The sequence below is a fragment of the Mus musculus genome, chromosome 4 (genome assembly GCF_000001635.26).
Source record: "Mus musculus strain C57BL/6J chromosome 4, GRCm38.p6 C57BL/6J".
In the NCBI taxonomy this organism is placed as follows: Eukaryota; Metazoa; Chordata; class Mammalia; order Rodentia; family Muridae; genus Mus; species Mus musculus.
Window position 1 is genome coordinate 43,668,889 of NC_000070.6, and position 24,211 is coordinate 43,693,099.

Genomic DNA, 24,211 nt, shown 5'->3' on the forward strand with positions numbered 1-24,211 from the left:
GAAATGCCAAGTAGTCTCCAGGGCAACAGAAGTCTTCTCGTCATCTCCGGGCGTGGGTGAGGTTTCCTGAGAGGGCTGCTTTGGATCTAGTTGGGATCAGAGTTGAGTGAGTCTCTCTGTAGGCTGTGCAGACCTAGGAATGGGAGGAACACGGCCCGAGAGGAGCCTGGTTTTGTGAATTTCTGGAAGGTTTCTGTACAGTATGTGAGCCGCGTTCACTGGGAGATGTGGACCTGAGAGGTGACCCAGGGCCGGGCGGTGAGGCTTGAGACAGAGGCTCTAAGGTAGGCAGCGCAGCAGGCTTCAGTTAGAGGCCAATAGAATTGGGTAGGGGCGGGCTTTGCTGAGAGCGGCCAATCGCATGGGGCGCGGGGCGGAGCGTCAGGCGAGCGTCACGCCGCGGCCGCCGCGGGGCCTGGTTAACGCCGGTTCAGCGCAGCCCGGAGTCGCCCAGGCCTGAACTCCTCCCCAGGTCCCGGCCCCGGCCCCGGCCCCGGCCCCAGCCCCGAGCCCGCGAGGACGCCAGAGGCCACCCCCCGGGGGTGGGGAGCGGAGCCGCGGGTCAGCTCTACGAGCGTCCCGTGCTGGCCTGGCCGGCCCCGCCCCCGCCCCGGGCCATGGCCCAGCCCTTGTCCCGGCCCCTCATCCTATCCCAATTTCAGCCTTGGCCTCCGGCCACGCCCTCGCCCCGCTTCCCAAACCTGTCCAGGCCCCGGCCGGTGTCCCAGCGAATGTCCAGGTCCAGGTCCCCGCTTCAACCCCGGTCCCTGCCCCCAGCCTGGCCGCTATCTCCGCCTCGGCCCTTGTTCCACCCCTTGTCACAATTCCCAGCCCAGCATCTGACCCTGTCCCATTCCCCGCGTTTGCTTAAGCCCCTGGCCCAGCCACAGCCCTTGCTTCAATCTCCATCACACCCACTCCTTCCATCACACCTTCTGCCCTTGTTTGAGCCCCGGTGCTCAGTTCAGCGCCACCCAAAAAAAGCCCAGTCTTTGCCCCCATCTCTATGTTTGCCCAAGTCTCTTCCACTGGGTCCCCGCCTCTCTCATACTCTACCCCTCTCCCAGCCTCGACTCAGGTCTGGGCTCCAGCTGCCACCAGCCCTATTGCTGCTGTTGCTGTTTTCTGTCCTTGGTCCAGGGGCTGGTGAGTGGAGAAGCGGAAAGGATTGAGACCGGATGGGGTTCCAGGGAGGGATAGCTTGGAAAGAGTCGGGAGAGGTGGGACTTGGTGAGCTCGGTCACTGGGGGAAGAAATGTGTGTGTGTTGGAGGGGAAGAGCAAGAAGGGGGCTTACACAAGAGATGGATTTGCAGCCTTTAAGAGTGGTGAGGCAGGGACTCTCAGGTAGTTCAGCAGGTTGCTAATAGTCCTCAAGAGATGGAGATCTCCTTTCCCGGTGTCCATCCTGACTCCTTGAGTCTGGCTTACCCTGGGAAGTCTTGGGGACTTTGCTCCTTTTGTTTCCAAAGTTTTATGGAGAGGACATAGTAAAAGCTTTTATTGTAACCTGAGATATGGAGACACTGTAGCCTAAAACTTTGAGATAACAAACACGCATTAAAAGAAAAAAGGGCTGAAAAGCAGTTTTGAAGACAATATGTTGCATTATATAGATGGACATGGGTTATTTACTCTTTCTTCTTGTGCTGGGTCTTTCCCTAAGCAATCATAGCTGGGCTAAGGATAGTTTTTGATACGTTTAAAGCATGACTGAACCTCAGCACAATTCTGCAGATGAGGAAACTGAGGCTCAGGCAGGGAGCAGTTCAAAGTTGTGTTCTACATAGATGGCAATAGTGGAGCTAGAAAAAAAGGTTTCCTAATTCCCGTGACATAGTGGTTGTCTCCCTCCCCTCTTCCTCTGACTACAATACCCGATTGAAGTATTCCTCCATTGACCCAAGGCATAATCTCTTTCATAAACTGTTTCTCACTTGTATCTAGTTCAGGAAGCCCCTTGGCTGGTTAGTAGAGCCGCCCAGCCTCTTAATGGTCAGAATGAGAGAAGCAGAGAGGGGCCTAGCTTAAGGGGCAGAGGTGGTCCCATCAGGAAATGGCTAGTGTTCAAGGTCTTAGCCCCAAGCCACCTTTGCTGAGTGGCTCTGTATCGAGAGATTGTCCCAACTGTCTTTGGCAATAACAGCTAGCTGCAGCTGTGGGTGGCAGGGGTTTTCAATGATCTCAGTGGGTCTGCTCAGTGTACAGCCTGAGATCAGTGCCATCTGAGGGTCGTAGGCCTGCAGAGACGTGTGGGGACTGTGTACTTGTGTGTATAACAGGGACCTGGGAATGGTGCATGTGTGCCATGCATTCACTCTTGCATGTTGGTGAGCTGCATTTGATCTGAATATACGTGAGCTGATAATGTCTTTGGAGTGCATATATTATTGTGTGAGGGGGAGGGGATGCTATATGGCCTACACACTTCTCAGCTTGGCACGCTCCTCTTAGGAACATATCACCAAAATGCTACTTTTAGAAGCAGGTAATTCCTAGGCTTGAAGGAAGCATTAGAGGTGTGTGTGTGTGTGTGTGTGTGTGTGTGTGTGTGTGTGAATGAATGTTCACATCCATGTGTGTGTTTACTTAGGCTAGGGGCTACTTTATTCCCTGGAGACTATCTCTCATTGAACCTGAAGCTCCTATTACGCACCTGTCTTTATTGCACATGCACCGGCATGTATGGTCATGCTAGGCTTCCTCCTCCTCCCTCTTCTTCCTCTTTCTTCTCTTCCTCTTCTCCCTCTTCCTCCTTCTTTCCCTCCTCCTCCTCCTTCAAATGTGGGCATTGGGATTTCAACTCAGGTTTTCATACCTAGATAGCAAATATTCATACCCACTGATTGTCTCCCTAGACCTTGAGATCTTATTCATCATCCACCCAGTCTCCTGGGAGGAAGGACCCAGGATGGGGGGGGGGTAGACATTCGTTGTTGACTACAGTGCAGGATCGACACTTTCCGAAGCAGCTGGCAATTAGCTTTTGGTTTTGATGAGGAGAGTTTGCACACACACACACACGATTTAGGTGAAACACCTTCACGTTATTGTAGAAGGGACATCAGGACAAGCTCATTTAGACTTGGGTAGACATGCTTTCTGGGACATGGTTCTGGTAGGCCCTGTTAAAATTCCAAATCAAAGCATGAGATGGATAGGGCAGTTTTCCAAGGAGCCGCCCTGCCTCCAACTCCTATGTTACCCCCAAAGCTCCAGGCTTCTATCTACTCCTTTTCCAACAAGTACATCCTGGGACACCCCAACTCCACCCCCATATTCTCTGGCTGTGTTGAGGTTGGCTTAGGCAGGTCCATTCTCCAGGCCAAGCAAGCTCTTTGTGCCTGTCTGGTGCTAGTTTTAGGAGGATCCCTTCCCTATGCCCAGCAGAGGGCGCTCCAGAGCTCTTATTTCCTATAACAATAGTATTCAAGGCTAATCAGTGTTGAGCCTCTGGCTCCCAGTAGTGAGAGGCAGGATTCCTAGGACACTGTCTTCTTCTCAGTCCACTGCACATCACTTGCCTTGAATACCTCCCACTTTTGTCTGAGTGCAATTCCGAGCCACTCTTTGCTCCTGGGCAGTGCTCAGCTTTCAGGGTGGCACTTTTTTTTGTTGTTGAAATTGATCATCTGGTTGGAACAGCAGTCTAGTCCTTTGGTGCTGTGATAACCTTTGAGCCATTCTGGCCAGTGGCTTCCACTCGTTTATGTCCTCGCCTCTTGAGTGTACCTCTTTAGGTTGTCCCAGGTTAGTGGGGCCAATCTTCTCTCTTTTGGCAGCCACCTTTTTCCTGATGCCCCATCTCTGTTACTTTAAATACCTCGTTTTGGGGGTCAGATTAGGTAAGCCTTATGGGTGTTTCCTATGTAGCTGAGGACCCTCCCTCCAGCCTCTACTCTGTCTTAAAGACGCTTGAATGTCCCCAGGTTTTTACCTGTTCAGGGACATATTCCTGGGCTTCTTTGGAATTGTTCTGAAGAAGAGAGGGGAAGTGGGGGGGGGGGAGGAGAGGAAGAGAAAAGAGAAAAAGAGAGAAAGAGAAAGAGAATGAGCGAGCACGTGTGTGGGGACAGTTTGTCTGTGTTTGGAGCCACCACTCCTATCATCTGCTATGGATTACCACCTCTATGTGCTTGTCCGGCTAGGGCCTTTCCTGCCCACCCTGGCTCTGCTCCTGACAACAGTGATCGGGGAATCAGCACTTCAGCTAGAGATAACCACTCCTCACCCCCAGCCTGGTCTACTCCACATAGTCCCAAGGGATTTAGCATGCCACTGGGTCACCGAATGACTGCCTTCCAGGACTTCCCTCTGGGACAACCTCCCTGGCTACTCGTTTTGACCCTAGAGAGTCTGATCATTCTTCTTTCTTGGGCACTGCCATGGTGGCCTGCCAGCCCCTGTTCTTGACTCTGCCACCCAAGCAGCTCCCTTGCAACCTCACCACACCCCCCCCCTCTTCTGCCCTGAGCTACACAGACGGCTCTTGTGAAGCCTCTGAGAGTTTCTACTGCTCCTAACCACGGGGGTAGAAAAGGGCAGGAGACAAACAAGTTACACAGTTCTGAGCTGACTCCAAGCCCCACAGGTGGAGTTCTAGCTTGCTTAGCGGCTTAGGAGCCTGTGCCAACACACACACACACACACACACACACACACACATACACGCACACACACACCTACATGCACACATGCACATGTGTACACACACGCACGTACACACACACTTGCACACTCTGTTTTGCTAGGCTTGGTGGGTGGAGATCAGTTCCTTCTGGGTGAGCAAGCTGCTGTGAAGTCAGATGAAGGCTCCAAGGTTTAAATCAGCAGGGTTTTGTTTTTTGCAATATGAATTTCTAAGAACGAGGCTTTTGTGAGGAATAAGCCAGATGACAAGAGGGCAGCACAGGCTCTTGGCTGGCAGAAAGTGCTGTTGACCTGGTCCTGTTGGTGAGAAGGTGACCATGCCTGCTCCCTAATGGAGATGTGTCCCCTCCCCCTACCCCCAGGAGGCCTGTTCCTGACTGATTACTCCACCTGCTCGCCCCGCAAGCTCAGCCCCTTTCGCTCCTTTGCCAGTACGGAGCTCTTCCACTTCCACGTTCCTGAGGACACGTTCCTGGCTGTTTGGAACCTCATCATCTTCAAGGAGCAGGGAGGAACCTTTGGGGACCACTGCCCAGACCAAAGCGTGACTGTGTGAGTGTTTGAGTTACCTTTCTGTAACCCCAATTTCTAACCCTAGTCATTTTCCAAATCGAGTTATGACTTTTGGGGGTCTAAACATGCCTCTTGACCCTGAACTTGACCCTTATCCAGGTTGAAGTATGACTGGAGGTCATGACCTCTGTCACCTGAGCACTCATAACTACTGTGAATGTCTCAGCCGACCTGTTGCTCTTATGGACTTGACCCTTGACCTGGAACCATTTTGTGATGCATGTTAGTACAGGGAACCTGTTTGTTTCACAAGCTCTTTCTGTAGCCCCCGTTTCCCATTCCTGCTCACTGTCTGCTTTCCTCTCTTCCTACCTCTTGCCCCCCAGGTATTTCCGCTCTGGAGCACCTCCCGTCATCAATCCGCTGCACACACACTTCCCAGCAGACACGGCTGTGCCTGGGGTTTTCTCACTGACCCTCAGCTGGACACTGCCCAACAGAACCTCAGGCATCTTCAACGTTAGCAGCCCCTTACCTGGGGACTGGTTCTTGGCTGCCCACCTTCCCCAAGCCCATGGCCACATCTCTGTCAAGGTGGGTTGATGCTGCCTGGGTCAAGAAGAGTCCTGTCTTCCCCTCTATCCCTGCTGTGCGCTCACTGGCATCCTAGCCCTGTTACAAAATGAACAATAGCACCATTCAGCTGTGGTGGGCTACTGATTTTGGCCAGCGGGTTATCTGATGGATGCTCTATAGTAGGCATCTGGGACATAGTGATTCCAAGAAACTAGAGCGAAATTACAGATACTGGAATGAGGCCCTGGAACTGGGCAGTTTGTCCCTTCCTTTTGGAGGGCATTAAGGTTAATGAGGGTGGTCACAACTATCTGGGCCTGTGGAATCTGCTATACAAACCCAGCACTGGTTTTATTTTGTATTTTGATTGATAATAGCCCTGGAACTTCTCTCAGGCCACACCCTCCTCTCGAGCCCATGCATCCTGGTTTCAGGGCTCTCCCCCTCGCCCTTTGAGAAGCTTTCCTAATAGGAGAGGCTTTGAGTAGCTGACCAGCACTGACTTTAACACAGCAGAGATTGTCAGTCTGAAGGGCAGGTCCAAAGGGCAGGTTTGGAGTGAAAGAAAACCGCACAGTGTTTTCCCGCCACTCTCATGTGTTAGAGACGCTGAGATCCTCCTTGTACTAAGGAAATACAGAGGTTTCCTACTGCTGCCCATTGCAGTGGAGGGGCAGTGTGATGAGCTGGCCATGTTAATCTGGTAGCCATGGTGTGGGGCTGGGATAGAGTGAAGGTCAGAGCATGAGCAGGAATTGATAGAGAGTTCCAGGACAGGAGCAGAGTGAGGAAGCCAGTGCTGTGTGGGATTGAGAGGGGCAGAGATTCCTAACCAGGGGATTATTGGCTCCAAATTGGTAAAATGTCTACAGCAGTCAGGCTGAGGTTTGTGAAGGCCGGGGGCCTGGAAGCCCTCTGGATGAGAACATTTTGGGAGCTCACCTAGAAAAGCCTCTGGGCTCTCGATTCATGTCAGGAAAAAAGGGAGGCATTCCCCTAGGAGGAATGCCTTCATTGATCTTTGGCCAAATCTCAAAGGCCTGCCCCTTAACCCAGCCAGGATCTTGTAAGGACTGACGGAAGAATCCCCTAGCCCCTGTTCAGGTTATCTACCTTTCCAAGCAAGCAGGAAGTACCCGGATCATAGGCCTGGGTGGGGACTACTCAGCTGAGGCCTAGGAAGGAGGAGTGGTCATGGTTGTCGGGCATAACAATACAGAGCAAAGTGTACAAGCACCCAGACCTAGTGCATGATTCAAAGTGTCCAGAGCCCTGGGTGGTAAGAAAACGACCAGGCCTGGCCTGTATGCTCCTATCTAGAGGGAGCAAGCCATGCTAGGGAAGCTTAGATGGCTGCTGCCACACTGTGCTGAGACCAGAGAGAAAGCGCACAGTTGCGTCTTTCTCACTGGATGGACAAGGATCTTGGGATGGTATCTCTAAAATGTTGACTGCCTTCTAGAATCTTAGATGGGCCTCTGCGGATTGTTAAGCTCTCCAGGTCCTGGCTAGTTTTCCAGACTTAAACCGAAGGGTTTGTTACCTAGAACATTGTTTTGGATTCCCAGCTTATATCCTCTTTGTATCATGGTTTTTCAGACTTACTGTAAGGCATAGCAAATACAGGAAGTGGTATGGGCTTAGGGATAGCCCTGGGTAGGGGCAGGAAGAATTCTAGTGAGAAGAAGGCAGTACTGTTTCTGGAGTCCTCCTGGACTTGGGGATGAGTGTAGATCTCTCTTTAACCCTTTGGCCTCCAGCTGCTTTGCACTAGGCCTTGAGTTTGGTGCTGGGAATACTGGGGTAAATATGAGATGGTAAGATGTGGAGAATGCTTTAAAAACACAAAGAGAGGTGGCTAACTCGGTTTGGCAATATGGTGGAGATGGTGTTCAGAGACTGTTAGGCAGCGAGGTCTGATGGGAAGGAGACAGGGTATTTCAGAGGTGGGAGTAGCGTGGGCCAGCGTTCAGGAGTCATACTGAAGGAGGTCAGTGCAAGCTCGGTGAAGAAGGTGGAAGGGTGGGCAGAAGCCAGACCAAAGAGGACCTGGAAGTATAAACTGTACCCTGAGAGTGGCAGGGAGCCCGAGAAGGCTGTCCTTCTTTAGTCCTGACCCTCTCCTGAATCATGTGTTCCCAGCACCCAGCACCCAGCACAGCTAGTGCTCAGCAGTTTTGTGGCCTTTTTTTCCACCTCAGGACTCCTCTTCTCCTTGCCCCTTCTTCTTCTCTTCTTAAGGCTCCCATTCACCATTCTGAGGTGCTGGCTTTGGGGTTGTGGAACCAGCTAGCAACTAATGGGTTAAAATGAGAAAGTTCTCCCAAATAGCATGGCATAGGTCTTGAAGACCTTCTCCTTCCAGTCTAAGATCTGGGTGCAAACAAGGTAAAGTCATGAAAATGACACGCTGGACAGCACAGATGTGGACGGTTTAGAGGCGGCGCACTGAGGAGGACCAAGCCTCTCAGCAGCTCAGCCTCCTCTCAGCAGCTCAGCCGCAGCAGGTAACATCTGCCAACGGCCTCCCGCTTCTCTCCCATCTAAGTCATCTTATTTATATTTCAAATAGGTGACATATGTATCTGGTACAGCCTTTGAAAGGCACAAAAGACCCACAGTGAAAAGTAAGTCTGTATTCCCACTTGTTAGTTTTGCGTTTCTCTCCCTGTAGGTAACAGCACCCAGATTTCCACTCCTTGCATATATTATTCTTTCCTTCTTGATCGTCTGCCTCTTGGCAGTTATGACTCTTGTTCTCCTGCTCCCCCTGACCACTGTCCACTCCTCTGGCTTTTTTCTGACATCTCTGCTTGATCTATGTGTGCAGTTGTGACTAGATGCTTGGCCCCAGGAAAACTCCTTTCTGAATTTTCATTCTCTTATTTGGTGTCTATGGCACAGTTGTTTTAAATGTCTTATGAGTCTATGCCTCAGGAGAGTGGGCAGCTGGTCCTATATTCTTCGAATCTCAAACTTTCTCTCAGCTTTCTTGATACATTCGATTGCTTGTCTAAGAAGTCTCAAGCTTAACACTTACAAAGCAGAACAAAGCCCCAAACTCTTGTTTCTACCTATTTCCAGTCTAGGCCTCTGCTTCCTGGTTATTTCTTCCCAGTAAGTACAGTTGCTCCCCACCAATTGCTCTGGCCTAAGTGCGTCGTTCCTGACTCTTCCTCTGCTCTCATGTCCCCACGACCAGTTCCTCAGCACTGCCTGCCAGTCTGAAGGGGCATCTCCAGTTCTCCATGGAGCACATCCTCTCTAGAGACCCCTAACCACCACAGTAACCTCCTAAACAGTCGCTCTGCTTCCTCTGCCCCTGCAGTGTGCCCTGTCCCCATTCCCTTCCACATTGATTGGTGTTGACTGACTCAGGACAGGAGAGCTGTGCTGGGCACAGGGGAAGCCACCTGTCTATGGGCATCTTCAGTCTGTAAGCCTATCTTGGTGTTTCTACTGTGGTAAAAGAACGCCATGACCAAATGCAGTGCTGGGAGGAATGGGTTTCTTTCAGCTTACAATTCTGAGGTCACACTCCATTGCTGAGGGACGTGAGGGTGGGAGCTCAAACAAACCAGGAACTTGAAGGCAGGATATAATGCAGAGGCTACGGAGGGGTGCTGCTAACTGGCTTGCTGTTCATGTCTTGCTCAGCCTCCTTTCTTATAGACCCCAAGACCACCAGCCCAGGGGTGGCCCCACCTACAAGTGAGTTCAACCCTCCTACATTAATCACCAATCTAGTAGGGCATTTTATCAATTAAGGTTTCTCTCTTCTAAAATGACTCTACCTTGTATCATGTTGACATAAAACTAGCCAGTACAAAGCCCCCTCCGGGCCTGGAATTTCTTAAAGAAGCTTAGCCCAATTGGGCATGGTGACTCTTAGCTGTAATCCCATACCAGAGAGACGGAGGCAGGAGGACTGGCATGAATTGTAACCAGCCTGGACCACAAGGTGAATTCAAGGCTAGGCTAGACTACAGAATAATACCCTGTCTTTCTGTCCCACGAAGCATGAGGAGTTCTCCATAACCCAGAGCCCAGCTACCAGGCCTTCTGCTTTCTTGGTCTCTGCGTCATGCTGAGGAAGTCTGGATGTTGATGGAACACAGCAGAGCAACATATGTCCTGCTATTTCCTGAAACTAGCAGTAACAAATGGAAGCAGTGTTTCTTTCCCCAGACTGTGAGGCAGGGACATGGGGCATCCTGAGCGCGAGGTTGTTGCAGATCCCTGCGCTGGGATCTTGCTGGAGTATTTCTGATCCATAGGGTTTTACATCATAAGTGAAGGACCTCTGCTCTGGGTGTCAGAGATGAAAACTTCTGTACAGTTGGGTCGCTTTAGGGAATTGTCTTTTGGCACCCATCTTTTAGCTTGACAGCTGACTGGGTTTCTACACCTCAGATGTGCGGCGGGAGGCGGGGGGTATGTTGAGCACTGTGCATGCAACCATGAGATGGCACAGAAAAGTGTGCGGCTCTGGGTGCCCGAGGCTTCCTTACAGCACTGGGGACTTAGCCCGAAGTGCATGGCTTGGCTGACTTCCCCCATGACATAAAACATGGTGAAATGTCAGGGCCTGGAACTTCTTCTCAGAGCAGGCTTTGGAGGCACATCTTCATCAGAGTAGCCACTGGAATGAGTGATAGTCTCTAGTTTATTGAGCCAACAGAAGACCATTTATCTCATTTATAGAAGCCTCATTAGGAGACCCTCATGCCCTTTAACTGGTGGTGGTTAGGGCTTGTAAGATGTGGATACTGTGGAAGGCGAATGGTGGCACTAAGTGATGGGGTTGCTGGGCATATGGCCTCAGGATCGGAGAACGGGAGGGGCTTAGTAGTTTCCAAGAGAAGCCTTGGAAAGTACAGCAGCTATACTTCAGTGTCTGAGGGGACAGGCTGAGGCTGAGGGTCAGGTCAGAGGGGACAGATTGTGGCTTCATAAAGGTCAGCGCTGTCCACAGCTAGGCTGATTCATGTGTTTGGCAAACATTCATGGCAAGTTGCACACACTACATTAAGCCTGTGTGTGGAGAGCCAAGTCCTGGTCTCAAGTTCCAAATAGTCTGCAGGGTAGAGAGAGTAGTCCTCACTGGTATGATGAAGCAGAGAGCAGACAGGCGCATATCAGGAGGCGCAGCAGAAACAGTTAAAGGCTTAGACTAGGAAGGGGTGGACCAGAGACCTAGACGAAGCCTCCCAGCTCCCATAGAGCCAATGTTTAGTTGTAGAATGGGATAGTTTGCTCTTCTGGTGACATGGGGCACACCAGGGATGTCTAAGGGGAGGTGTTGGGCTGGGATCAAGCGCAGCAAAGCCCAGTTATCATTTGGGTCTGAACTTGAGTCCCTGAGCTTCATTTAGTGCTGAGACCTTGAGACCCAGATGGGACAGAGGTGATAAGAAATGACTGTGCAGAGAGCTGAGGGATGGTTCAGTGGGTGAGCACTTGCTTTGTAAGCGTGAGCATGGGATCTCCAGAACCCATACATAGCTGGACAGAGTCGCACACATCTGTAATCCCAGTGCTTGGATAGCAAGGCGGAGGTGGGGATAGGAAAATCTCCAACAGCTCATGGGTCAGCTGTCCTTCCTCATTCAACTCACAAGAGAGCTGGTGAGCAAGATGGGAGGTGGAGGCTGACATCTGGGCTCCCTCTCACATATACCTGTGGTTTATGGGCATATATTTGCACTCAAATACATGAGCACACATACAGAAAAAGCAATTAATTCTCCCCTGAAGAGCCTGCATCCATACTTGGGTATGTCTTTCTTCTGAGTGCCTCTTTTTCTCCTAACCCTTGTAGTTAAGCCTGCTGTAAAATATTTTTTTAAAATTCAGCACAATTCTTAATAAAATATCTACTTATAAAAGTTAGGAGCCTAGAGACCAGAGTAGGAGATCTGGAAGCCAGAGGCTAAAGGGGTTTCTTCAAGACCCCTCCAGTGGCTTCTGTGAGCCTTGGTTTGGTAGCACCCTCACGTCTCTCCTGTTTCTGCTGCCTCTTTCTGTTTCAGGGTCTCCAGGATGAATGTCAGTACCTGCTTCAGCCACAACTGATTGTCCGACGACTGCTGGATGTGGCTGTACTGGTTCCTGGCCGTCCCTCAGAGCAAACCCTTTCCTCCCATAATCGTTCAGCCTTGTACAAGTAAGTGAACCTGCCCTTTCCTCCTCGGATCTTACAGAGAAGCAGTCTTGCTTTCCCTCTAGCCAGAATAACCCAGAATCCCCAGGGTGGATCCAGGGATATCCCAGTCTCCTCTCCCCTAGCACAGAGACACCTGACATGCTCCTGTCCCCATGCCCTTTGACCCCATTCTTTCCCTTGCTTCCTCTTGTTTCTCTCCCCAGTGTCTCTTACCTCTCTGTCTTTTCTTGTCCCCAACCTATCCTCTGCCCAGGGTCTTTGTGCCAAGCTTCACCTACAGGGTTTCAGCCCAGCTGGTGTGTGTAGGGGGTCGAGGGGCATCTGTCTGTCCCCTGACACTGCGCCTACGTCCCAAGGCTCCACCCCTACACAACTCAAGCTCTGTGGCCTGTGGAGGTGCCTCAGTATGCCAGCTGGAGTTGGCCTTGCCCCCCTGGGGCCACTGGGTCTATGTGCGTGTGGAGACGCCATCCCGTGGTCCTGGCAGGACCATCAGCTTCCAGCTCTGTGTGCGGTTACAAGGTGGGAATCCCTTCACCTGCCTCAGCTCCCTAACCTGTGCAGTGATCTATGGCTGGGGGGATAGAGCTGTGTTCTGTGACCCTCAGCCCACCCCTGCAGTTTCCCCTCCCCAACCCAGGTACTCCATACTCCTAAGGTCCCAGCTCTTTGGAGCTTCAGGTCACGGGGCCACCTTCATAGTGTGTCTTTGCACCTGACTCAAGACAGCTGAAGGCTGTCATTATTTTTCTTGACTTAATCCCATTTTAAGTTTCCTGGGGTGGACAGGGACAGCCAGGACTTCTGGAACTGCCCTTGCACACCGTTGAAAATCATTAGTCCAGCATGTCACATTAGCCTTTATTGCAGTGTTTTCAGCACCTTGAGGAGGGACACATGACCTGAACTCCTTGTAGTATGACCTTGGGGAGGGACAGATGACCTTCACACTCCCAACTTGGCAGTTGAATAAGTGACAACTAGGAAATATCTGGGCCCTGCCTATGACCCTGGGTGCCTCCTTTTCCAGGCCCACCATATTCCAGTTTATATTCCTCCCTCCCCCACCCCCCCACTAAGGCCCGTCGGGTTCAGTTCTGGTGTCTGGTGGGGCCACAGGGCTATGCAGGCCACATGTCTCATCTTTGGTTTCCTCCATTTCACAGAGTGTCCACAACCCAGCCTGTCCCGTGCCTTGGTCCCTGGGGCTGCCATGAACATGCCCCAGTCACTAGGCACCCAGCCACTGCCTCCGGAGCCACCATCCCTGGGGACTCCTATAGAAGGGTCTGGAGCCATAGCACCCACTGAGCACTGCTGGCCAGTGCGTCCGACTCTGCGCAATGAGCTGGATACCTTCTCTGTCCACTTCTACATCTTTTTTGGTCCCAGCGTGGCCCTTCCACCTGAGCGCCCAGCTGTATTTGCCCTGAGGCTGTTGCCGGTGCTGGACAGCGGGGGCGTCCTTAGCCTGGAGCTCCAGCTCAATGCGGTATGTCCCAGAAGGGGTGCTTTCCCTGCTGGGGTGTCTAAAGGGGAGAGTTGCACGCAAGACAGGGCCCTTGTCTCCCTCAGGAAGTCTGTCCAGGTTGCTTTGTGCTTTCCTCCAGTTCTCCACACAGTCCTGGTCAGTAAGTGGTCTGAGGATTCACTGCCCTGTGATTGCTGCACCAACCAGGCCTCAGGGTGACCAGTCCTGTAGGGTGGCCTCTGGCAGGAGGCCGATCTCAGTGCTGGTTCACTTGTGTTCCTGGCGGTCCACCAGGGCTGCTTTCTGCACTCCCTCTGAGCTTTGTTTTGTCTAGAAGCTGTACCTAGCAGATCCACATGTGTCCTTGTTCTTAGTAGATTCTTTCAGAGCAGTTTTAGACTTACAGAAACAATGAGCAGGAAGTAACTGATTGGGTCTGGGAAACTAGCTAAGTGGATAAAGTACTTGCCTGTCAGGCACAAGGACCTGACTTTACATACACCTATAATCTCGGCACTGAGGAGTTGGAGTAGGGTGGTCCCTTGGGCCAGCCTGGCCTACTTGGTGAGTTCCAGGTCAAATGAGAGGCCATGTTTTAAAATCAAGGTGGATAGCATTTGGGGGATGATACTTAACATTGACCTCTGACTTCCACATGTATATATCCGTACTGTACACGTTCACACAGATACATACACACATTCACATACAAAGACAGTAGAGACTCCACATATGTCTCCCTTTCCTATACAATTTCCCTTATTACTAACAAATTACTTTAAAGCTGTGCATTGGCGGTAACCCTATCCTATTTTTTAAAAAAGATCTATTTATTTATTTAATTTATTTATTTTATATATGTGTGTGAGTACACTGTAGCTGTACAGATGGTTGTGAGCCTTCATGAGGTTGTTGAGAATTGAGATTTTACAACGTCTGCTTGCTCTGGTCAACCCTGCTCACTCTGGTCAGCCCAAAGATTTATTTATTTATTATACATAAGTACACTGTAGCTGACTTCAGGCGCACCAGAAAAGGTCGTCAGACCTCATTACAGCTGGTTGTGAGCTACCTAGTGGTTTCTGGGATTTGAATTCAGGACCTTTGGAAGAACAGTTAGTTCTTAACTGCTGAGCCATCTTGCTAGCCCAACCCTACCCTATTTTAACAACCCTTCCAATATTTCCCATCATTCTCAATAGCTGAAACCTCCTCAGTGTCTTGGGGCCCTCATGTTTGTACTTCTCGCCATCTGACACACATTCCTCCGCTTTAACTTTGAGTGGTCATCATGTCTCCGAAATTGATTATCTGAGATGGTCTGACCAGTGTGGCAGGCAAGGTGTCTGTCTATCTATCTATCTATCTATCTATCTATCTATCTATCTATCTATCTATCTATCTCAATGTGGCAGGCAAGGTGTCTGTCTGTCTATCTATCTATCTATCTATCTATCTCAGTGTGGCAGGCAAGGTGCCTGCCTGCCTGTCTGTCTGTCTGTCTGTCTATCTATCTATCTATCTATCTATCTATCTATCCATCCATCCATCCCTGCAGGCCTGGAACTTGCTATATAAACCAGGCTGGCCTCAAACTTACAAAAGTCTGCCTGCTTCTGCCCCTAAACATTGGGATTAAAGGTGTATAACTGCACCCTGCTAAGTCTTGCATCCATGCATCTTGATAGCAAGTTTATCCCTGAGTTGTTGCATTCCTCTGAGCTTACCTGGGATTGTGGTGAATTGTGAACCCTGGGTCCTCTATTCTTTTTTTCCAAGTATTTATTTTTTTCCCCTGGACTACATGCCTGTATACTGCCTTTGGCTAGTCCTGTACTAACTTTAACTGAGTATACTTCTGCATATTGTCCTTCTTGGCCTTCCACTGACAGAAGTAACAAAGCAGTTGTGCGGTGCTCACTCTTGCAGTCCAGGAAGGGTGCACACACAGCATTGTTTGGTGAGAGTTTAGCTGAAGAGGGCATGTGTGATGGTGTACATACATAATCCCAGCACAGGAGGCGAGAGGATTAGAACCCTGGTTACATAGTGAATTTCAAGCCATGACAGCCTGGATTATGTGAAATGCTATCTCAGAAATTCCAAAAATAATAGTTGAGAATTTAGTTGAAGTCTTCCTCTGCCTAGATGCTGCTTCGCTGGAGACTTAACAAATTGAGGTGTGCTCACAAATGTGGAACCTCTCCCGAGATTCCTTCTTTAGTTATTTTTGTATCATGATTTACAAATTTCTCATATGCAGTTATTTTTATCCTGATTTAATGTATCAGGATACACTAAATGCCTCAGATCCTTCCCTAGTGAGATGAGCCAATGGTACCCTGTTTCCCGTTTCTTCCTCATAGACAACCCCTCACCTCCACACCTGGGGGGTATCAGCTTTTTTTAAAATCCTAACCAAATTGCTACATTTAACGTTGAATCTCTCTGGCCTCTATTCAGTTCTTGGGGTTTATGTTTTAATTTATTTTAGTCATCAGAGTGCTTTGCCTGCACATAGGTGTGTATACCATATGCATGCCTGGTGCCTGAGGAAGTGATGAGCCTCCGTGTGGGCGCTGGGAATCAAACCCGAGTCCTTCTCCAGAACAACAAGGCCAACTCTCCAACCCCAAAATGTGTTTTCTTAATAAGCCTTTACCTTGAGCCTCAGGGCTAGGTAACTGGGAACTTTAAAAATGTCCTTTATCCACGGCTAGTTTGTCCAGGTGCCCAGTTCCTCCCGTACACTAGGTAGGATGAGCCAAGGTACCTTCTCTTCCAAAGGGGAGATTCAGAGTCGGGTCTTGTTCTTTCCTTAGGCTTTGAAAGAGTCTGGCTGTGAGGATCTGATAGTTTTCATACTCCTAAGTAAGCGCCCAGCTTTCATGGGTTGATCCTGGAGAATGGGCCCACTCTCCAGGAGGAGACTCTGGCTGTCTAGCCCCAGGGAGTGGGAGAATTGGTAGCTGGGTAGTGGTGGCTCACCCATCCCAAAGGTCTGACAGCCTCATTTGCATACACTTTGCTCAGAGCTCTCTGCGCCAGGAAAATGTAACAGTATTCGGATGCCTGACTCATGAGGTGCCCTTGAGCCTGGGGGATGCTGCTGTGACCTGTTCCAAAGGTGAGGAGGGCACTGAGGACTAGGGGGCTGGGTGCCCTCACAATGGGGTGCGGGCAGTTCAGGTGTTCCCAGAGGTGGGTCCTGATTCCTTGCTGACCATACCTCCTTCTCTCTCCTGGGCTCTTCTACCTTTAGAGTCCCTGGCAGGCTTCCTTCTCTCGGTCAGTGCCACCTCCAGAGTGGCCAGGCTTCGAATCCCATTCCCACAGACGGGGACCTGGTTCCTGACCCTCCGTTCTCTGTGCGGGGTGGGACCTCGGTGAGCAATATGGGGCACAGTTGGGGCTGGGTTAGGGCTGCCCTGGCCTCAAATAATCAGGAGTGTGTATGCTTGCAGGTTTGTGCGGTGCCGCAATGCAACGGCAGAAGTGCGGCTGCGTACCTTCTTGTCCCCATGTGTGGATGACTGTGGGCCCTATGGCCAGTGCAAACTGCTGCGCACCCACAACTACCTGTACGCGGCCTGCGAGTGCAAGGCTGGTGAGCGGGCCGGGCATCAGGGTGGCCAGCAAGGGTGCCCAGAGAAAGTGGGTATGGGGACAGGGTGAGCACAGCCACAGGTCCGTTGAACCCACCCATGCCTTCTGTCCTCCTCCACCCTTTACCCTCCCCACCGGCAGGGTGGCGGGGCTGGGGTTGCACAGACAGTGCCGACGCGCTCACCTATGGATTCCAGCTGCTGTCCACACTCCTCCTCTGCCTGAGCAACCTCATGTTTTTGCCACCTGTGGTCCTGGCCATTCGGAGCCGATACGTGCTGGAAGCTGCCGTCTACACCTTCACCATGTTCTTCTCCACGGTATGCAGGGGTACCTTTGCTTCACTGTGGTTTCTACCACAGGGTGGGGAGAGGGTCTACATTTCTACCACACTCCCTGACCCCACAACTTGAGGATGTCTTCTAGAGCTGGGCTCTCCTCCCAATGGTTTATAGAAAGTGACTGGTTTTTGTTAGGCACCTTGTGGGGTGAATGGCCAAAGCTGTTTACAAGCTGACCTAAGGGTAGAGCTTCGCATCCTCCACATGCGAGGTAGAAGAGCCGTTGGCTGAACACACTGAATGGACCTCACAACTGTGGGCTTGGGCTTTCTCTGTAACCATCATGGAGTCTCTGCATGGAGGCTTCCTCACTCTCAGTGTGTGGTCTCCATTGCTCTCTCTCCAACCCCCTCACCCTTCTACCTCTCCTACCTCTCTTTTTCTCTTTTTCTCTTTTTCTTTTTCTCTTTTTCCCTCCCTTCCTCCCTCCCTCCCTCCCTCCCTTTCTTTTTTTTTTTTTTTTTTTGAGATAGAGTTTTAATCTATAGACAAGGTTAGCCCAAGCTCCCCATGTAGCCCAGGCTGGCCTTAAACTCTGAGCTGGGATTACAGGCACGTTCAGTTCCAGTGATTTCTGTCTATAGCATGTTCACTTTTATGACATAAAAGCATGCTGTCCCATTCAGTCACTTTGGCCTTCTTGATTTCCGTGGGAACTTTGGAAGGCAGAAGGGATCTTTATAGTGAGGAGTTTATCAGAAACCTGTTTTAAAGAGTCTTGAGAACTTTGTCCTTGGGCATCATGTGAAGTGGCCATGTGATATAAAATCCCAGCTCAAAGGATTTATAGGGTGTTTGTTTGTTTTGAAACAAGGTATCAGCGTATTTGTCTGGCCTGGACTCTGTGTAGACCAAGCTAGCCTCAAACTAAGAGAGATCCATCTATCTTTGCCTTCCAATGCTGAGATTACAGGTGTGCACCGTCACACTCAGTTAGGTTTATAGTTTTAAGTCTCCCTGTTTCCATTATGGAATCTTAGCAGTCCCTTCTCAGAGGTTTCCAGCTCTCTATAGGCAGAAAGGTTCACGCTACAAGCTTCTCTGATGGGAGAAGCAGGAGTGCATCTATCTCCTGTGTAACTTAGCTCCCTAATAGGTTTGTCCCAACAAGATCTGACATCTTGTCATCTCAGTGGGTTTTGTTTGTTTGTTTGGTGTTTTTTGGTAACTTGTGATACACAAGGACTACCTGTGAGCACTGCAAAACTCTTAAGTGGATTTCTATTTTCCATAAATTTTGGCAACAAGAATATCACAAAAGATCTTGTCCATATGACAACTCAGTGAACAAAAGAGCCTGACAGTCTGAGCCCAACTCCCGGGGCCTACACAGAGGAGGAGAGGATGGCTGCCTCAGCTCGTCCTCTGACCTGTCCACACGTGCTGTGGACGTGTGGACGCACACGCATCTTGGAGCTGTGTCCAGCCTTCCTTGTTGGTTGCTAACATCTTGGCTTCAGACTCTATTCCTGTTACCTCTCCTGTTCCTCAGACCATCACAATAATTCTCAGTGACTCTTGGTAAGTGGTCTTAGGACAAAATTGACTTAGGACACAGAAAAATAAGTGGACAGCTCTAAATCTCCCCACATTCTGAGTACAAATACCCTGGATTAATTGTGCCTTTATTGATTCTTGAATACCCTATTTTGAACCACTGGATAAACTATATATTTATAGTCTAAAAATGTAAAATTCTACAGTTTAGTTAATTTTTCTAGATCACCTCATGTGTAGCATGCAAAGTAAGGAAGCAGTGAGCACACAGTCAGACGAGGGACGAGGCTGGCAGAGCAGCTCTGTCTCAGTGCCCTCTCCCGACCCCACCCCACCCTGCACAGAAGCCCTAGGAGAAAGGCATAGGAGAAGGGCGGCCTCGTGACTCCCTCAGGCTCAGCATCTGGTGCCTCCACTTTACCCTTCTCTTGCTGTGCAGCGTCTTCCCTTGTCCAAGGTGAAGTAGTCACCACAAGTCCCATTTCCAGAACCTGTTGAGCTTTCTTTTCTGTGTGTTCCAAAGGCAGGTGCAAGACGCTGATTAGGCCTGAAATATAGAATCATGCTTGAAATGTAACGCTAAGCCAGAGAGTCTGTTAGATCACTCAGTGGCTCATAGTTTTTTCATCTGATTTTGAAAGAGGAGACTAGCCAAATAGCTGCCTGTAATCCTAGCACACAGGATGCTGAGACAGGAGGATTGCTGCAAGTTTGAAGTCAGCTTGAGCTACACAGTAAGTTCTAGGCCAGCCTGAACAATAGAGTCAAACACTGTCTCAGAATGGGTGAGACATTGTCGGGGGACAGATATTCAGGAAGCAGTGTCCAGTGAATTCATATTCAAGTGTTAATTCTTCATGGCTGAGGAGAGGAGGGTCATGTACCTTTGTCACATGGTATCCTAGTGTGAGAGCTGCCCTGTTCTTCATGGCCACAGAGCCACTCTTCATAACCCTCCCATGCCACTGTCCATGGCCACAGGCACTTCCTTGTTTGCTTCCTGGGCTTCCAGCCCTTGGCATTGGGGTGGGGATGGGGAGCTGTTAAAGTGGCTCTCCTGAGGTAAGCTATAAGTCTAGTTCAGAGCCTGAGGTTGCCTACGAGACCAGAGCCAGATACCATGGAGGTCTGAGATAGGATTGTTGACGAGACTCAGTAAGCATGAGGCTAAGGGTTGGGACTGGCCTAAGTTGAAATCTCAGGCCCTGGCTGGGTACTTTCCATAACATACATACCCCAGAAGCAGGGCAAGGACAATGAAGGGCCGATGTCTGAGCTGCCCAACACGTTTGGTTAGAAAGCAGACCAGACCTCGCTGCCGTATTCCTCCTAAGGAGGGGAAGAGTCAGGGCTGGAGAGATGGCTCAGTGGTGAGAGCACCGGCCGCTCTTGTAGAGGACCAGGTTGTGATTCCTAGCATCCATATGGTGGCTCACAGCTAACTGTCTGCACTGCAGTTTCCGTGCAGTCTCTGCTCTCTTCTGTGCCACTCTATGTATGCAGTGCACAGACACACATATAGGCAAACACCATACACAGGAAATAAATCTAAAAAATAAAGGAAGGAAGGAAAGAAGCAGGCATTCTAGTATTGCTCACCTGTGACCTCTGACCTCTGGATCTCTGACAGAGAAGTAGCCCCATGGGGTCTTTCTTTGGTTTCATAGCCCTGGACTTGTGGTGTCAAGGCCTATTAACACCTGTTATTTCTTCTTACAGTTCTATCATGCCTGTGACCAGCCAGGCATTGTGGTTTTCTGTATCATGGACTATGATGTACTTCAGTTCTGTGATTTCCTGGGCTCCTTAATGTCCGTGTGGGTCACCGTCATAGCCATGGCTCGTCTGCAGCCTGTGATCAAGCAGGTTAGTCTAGGGTACGTCCTGGGAGACAAGCCTAGCAACCTCTCTTTAAAACCCACCCATGCTTGAGGCCTTCCCTGTGCCGCCACACTGTGGCCCAGCCCTGGCATCTCCCTGTAGGTGCTGTATCTGCTCGGGGCTATGCTGCTGTCTATGGCTCTGCAGCTTGACCGGCATGGACTCTGGAATCTGCTGGGACCCAGTCTCTTTGCCCTCGGGATCTTGGCCACAGCTTGGGTAAGAGTGGAGAGGTCTGTGAAGGGCCAAAGAGGGAGCAGGAGTAAATGTGGGGTGCTGGCTATTTGTTCCCCAGTTTAAGGTAGCCTTGCATTCTGTCATCATCACCTGCTGTCCACTGTGGCCAGTCAATTTTTGACAGGTGCCACCTAGGGCTCAGGGGCAGTCTGAACTGGCTCTGGCTTGGATTCCTGAGTCCTGCTTCTCTGCTTCCCCCAGACAGTTCGCAGCGTCCGGCGCCGGCACTGTTACCCACCGACATGGCGCCGCTGGCTTTTCTACCTGTGTCCCGGCAGCCTGATTGCTGGCAGTGCCGTTCTACTGTATGCTTTCGTGGAGACTCGGGACAACTACTTCTACATTCACAGCATTTGGCACATGCTCATTGCTGGCAGTGTGGGCTTCCTGCTGCCTCCCCGTGCCAAGACTGACCGCCGGGTCCCTTCTGGAGCCCGGGCCAGGGGCTGCGGTTACCAGCTGTGCATCAATGAACAGGAGGAGCTGGGACTTGTGGGCCCAGGAGGGACCACTGTCAGCAGCATCTGTGTCAGCTGAGAGGGGCTTTGGGCCAAGCTCTAAGGGGACATGAACCCTGCCTAGGGTTCCTCCTGGGGCTGTGGAGCCCACCTAGGTACAGGGACAAGTAGTGTTTCTTAATGACACAGTCTTTCTCAAGGATGACTGTTTTCAGGGAGCAGGAGGCTTTCCTAAGACATGGAGAATTTCTTAAGAGCCTAGAGTCCTCCTGTGCTTATGGAGTCCTTCTTAAGGATGAGCTATGCAGGACACTGCGCCCCTGAGGACCAGGGAATCCCTAGGGGTGTGGAGCTCTTCCCAGGGATAGGGAACCCTCCTACAGACATGAGATACTTCCCAAGGAGACAAAATGTCATCAGTGCAGAGGGAAAAGGGGTCGATCCTGGAGAAACAAGTCACGGGATTTTTCCAGTGGCTTAGCAGTGCTGGGCAGAAGGGCTGCAGGAGAGAGAGAGGGAGAGAGGGAGAGAGGGGGAGAGAGTGAGCCGGGACTGCTAGGCAGCTGGCGTCCTCATGTGGTACAGCGGAGCCTGCTATGTCTCCAGTGAAGTGTGTACTGAGTCTGTGCTGCCTTTTTTCCCTTGTTGGGGGTCAGGGTGTGGGAAAATGGGGCGAGAGGGACACTGAGGAAATCCTGAGAGTGACAGGGACCTTCCTGGAGACGATGCTGGAAGCTACTGTCTGGTTTCTGCCCCGTGGCTTGTACACCAGTATCCCTCTCATCTGGTCCCTGTGTTTAATTCCAAATACTCCCCAATGCCCATTTCCCAATTGCTATGGATCCTAGTCTGGAGTAGCGAAGATGGGTGTGTGCATCTGTGTGTGCGTGTGCTTGCTGTGTATATACAGAGATGAATTAGTGAGACAGACTCCCCATGACGCCTACACCCACAGAGAAGGAAGCTGAAGTGCCAGGAAATTAGAGTAACAGGTACAAATTTCAGCATCGAAGGCACCACAAGAATGGAACTATTTTAAGCTTCCATTTTTTTTTCTTGCATGCCAGAAATAATCTTGTATAAATTGAGATTTTTTTCTTTGTGTGTGTGTGAGTGAGTGTGTGTGTGTGTGTGTGTGTGTGTGTGTGTGTGTGAGAGAGAGAGAAAGAGAGAGAGAGAGAGAGAGAGAGAGAGAGAGAGAGAGAGAGAGAGAGAGAGAGAGAGAGAGGAGAGAGAGAAAGGAGGAAAGAGAGAGAGGCTCTCACTATGTATATAGTTTGTTCTGGCTCAGATCTCATGTTCCTCTGGGTCCTGGAGTTACAGACATGGGTGCCATACCTGGCAGCTGGACTTGTTCTTTCCCCATGGGGTCATAGCTGAGTTTTGAGGGTCTTGTCTTACACTGAGATACGAGAACATTCTTTCTGGTCCCCAGTATCCATACTTTATCATCTTACAAGAGTTCAGTCACCCCAGCTGGCTCCCAGTCTGCAGTCAGACAGGCTGCTAAATGCTGAGAGGCTTCGTGTTCTGTCTGCTTAGCCCCGAGTTCCTGCACCCCAGGTCTGTGCCACATGGATGTTCTTGAATGGCTACCCAGACACAGCATGAAGCCGCTTTTCTTCTGGAGTCCTGTGCTAGGTTTTACTTGATAAGGCAAAAGATGAGTTGTTTTTTCTTTTAAGCTCCGTAGATGGAGCCAGGGGCTCTGCTCCTGTCTCTTTAGCAACCTGGGACAGTGCTCGCACCTTCTCCCCTCCTCCCCACTCCCACTTGTCAGACTGGAGAAGGAGCCAGCCTCACATTTCCCCCAATTCTTCTCTCTGTGCCTTAAGTCCTTTCTACTCTCTTCACAACCCAGGCCTTTGAAGCCCAAAGCCTAGAAAATACCATTTTATTCTTTACTCTCTGTAATAAAATCTCTTCCTGAGGCACTGAGTACTGAATAAAGTAGCTGACTGATTGGCCAGGAGTGAGGGTATACAGGCTGGGTGTCTCTTCCTGTATTAAAAGTGCTATTCTTGGGCCAGGTATGGTGGTGCATGCCTTTAACCCCAGCATTCTGGGGCTAGGAGCTGGTGAGTTAATGTGAGTGAGAGCCAGCCAAGGTTACATAGACCCTCTCTTAAAGAAAAATAAAGTAAAAGAAAATAAAATGGCTGAAGAAATGGCCCAGCAATTACGAGCATGCATTGCTGTTCCAGAGGACCCGAGTTCAATTCCCTGTATCCTGTTACCAGCTAAGATGCCTGTAACCACAGCTCCAGGGGATACACTACCTCTGGGCTCCATGGGTACCTCTCCACACAAGTGGTGTACACTCACACAGACACAAACACACATACACATGATTAAAAATAATAAATTTTTTTCAGAAAGAAGAAATGCTACTCCTTCCCTTATCTGTGGCCATACTATCCTCTATGCACTTGTGCGTGTCTGATCTCAGAAGCTAAGCAGGGCTGGGGCTGGTCAGTGCTTGGATGGGAGATAAGCCATTCTCACCCAGAGGTAGGCAGAGCTGGTCATGAGGATAGTTGACCCAATAGACAGGGCTCAGGACTAACTTGACAGAAGGCAATGAAGAGGGAAGGGGATTGGGGCACTCTGTTTGGACTTGGAAGGGACTCCTGGTGAGGGGTGATCTTCAGTGAGAAAGAATTAAGTGGGTTGCCATAATGCCAAGATGTTGGGAATGTTTCTTTGTGGTCACGAGTGCCCATCTATTATTCCTGAGACACGTGTTCCCTCTGGTCCCCGGCCACTAGTTTACTTAGGACGCATGATGTATTGCCCAGCCTGTTGCACACACTGAG

At 50.4% G+C, this 24,211-nt stretch overlaps 1 protein-coding gene across 12 annotated transcripts; it reads left to right on the top strand.

Annotated features, from left to right (window-relative positions):
* The first annotated feature begins 82 nt into the window (after positions 1 to 82).
* On the top strand, positions 83 to 23,780 carry Tmem8b (transmembrane protein 8B). Of its 12 annotated transcripts, XM_011250030.3 has the most exons (14): positions 373 to 472; positions 1,068 to 1,146; positions 5,012 to 5,201; positions 5,549 to 5,756; positions 11,771 to 11,904; positions 12,158 to 12,426; positions 13,071 to 13,396; positions 16,409 to 16,502; positions 16,638 to 16,761; positions 16,840 to 16,982; positions 17,123 to 17,301; positions 20,539 to 20,685; positions 20,803 to 20,919; positions 21,139 to 23,780. In XM_011250030.3, the coding sequence occupies exons 7-14, from the start codon at positions 13,118 to 13,120 to the stop codon at positions 21,472 to 21,474; spliced, it is 1,419 nt and encodes a 472-aa protein (XP_011248332.1). In that variant the 5' UTR covers positions 373 to 472; positions 1,068 to 1,146; positions 5,012 to 5,201; positions 5,549 to 5,756; positions 11,771 to 11,904; positions 12,158 to 12,426; positions 13,071 to 13,117; the 3' UTR covers positions 21,475 to 23,780. The 12 variants fall into 12 exon arrangements, 11 of the variants coding, with proteins under 11 accessions (NP_001078977.1, NP_001355771.1, NP_001342647.1 ...); NM_001085508.2 differs by lacking the exons at positions 373 to 472; positions 1,068 to 1,146 and adding an exon at positions 83 to 284; NM_001368842.1 differs by lacking the exons at positions 373 to 472; positions 1,068 to 1,146 and adding an exon at positions 83 to 284 and having other exon boundaries at positions 21,143 to 23,777.
* The last annotated feature ends 431 nt before the right edge of the window (positions 23,781 to 24,211 follow it).

Excerpts from the sequence above, each read along its gene's own strand:
- Tmem8b (NM_001368840.1), top strand. The coding sequence starts at position 618 with ATGGCCCAGCCCTTGTCCCGGCCCCTCATCCTATCCCAATTTCAGCCT. Across the intron at positions 1,147-5,011 it reads TGTCCTTGGTCCAGGGGCTG|GAGGCCTGTTCCTGACTGAT; the intron begins GTGAGTGGAGAA and ends CCCTACCCCCAG. Across the intron at positions 5,757-11,770 it reads ATGGCCACATCTCTGTCAAG|GGTCTCCAGGATGAATGTCA; the intron begins GTGGGTTGATGC and ends TTTCTGTTTCAG.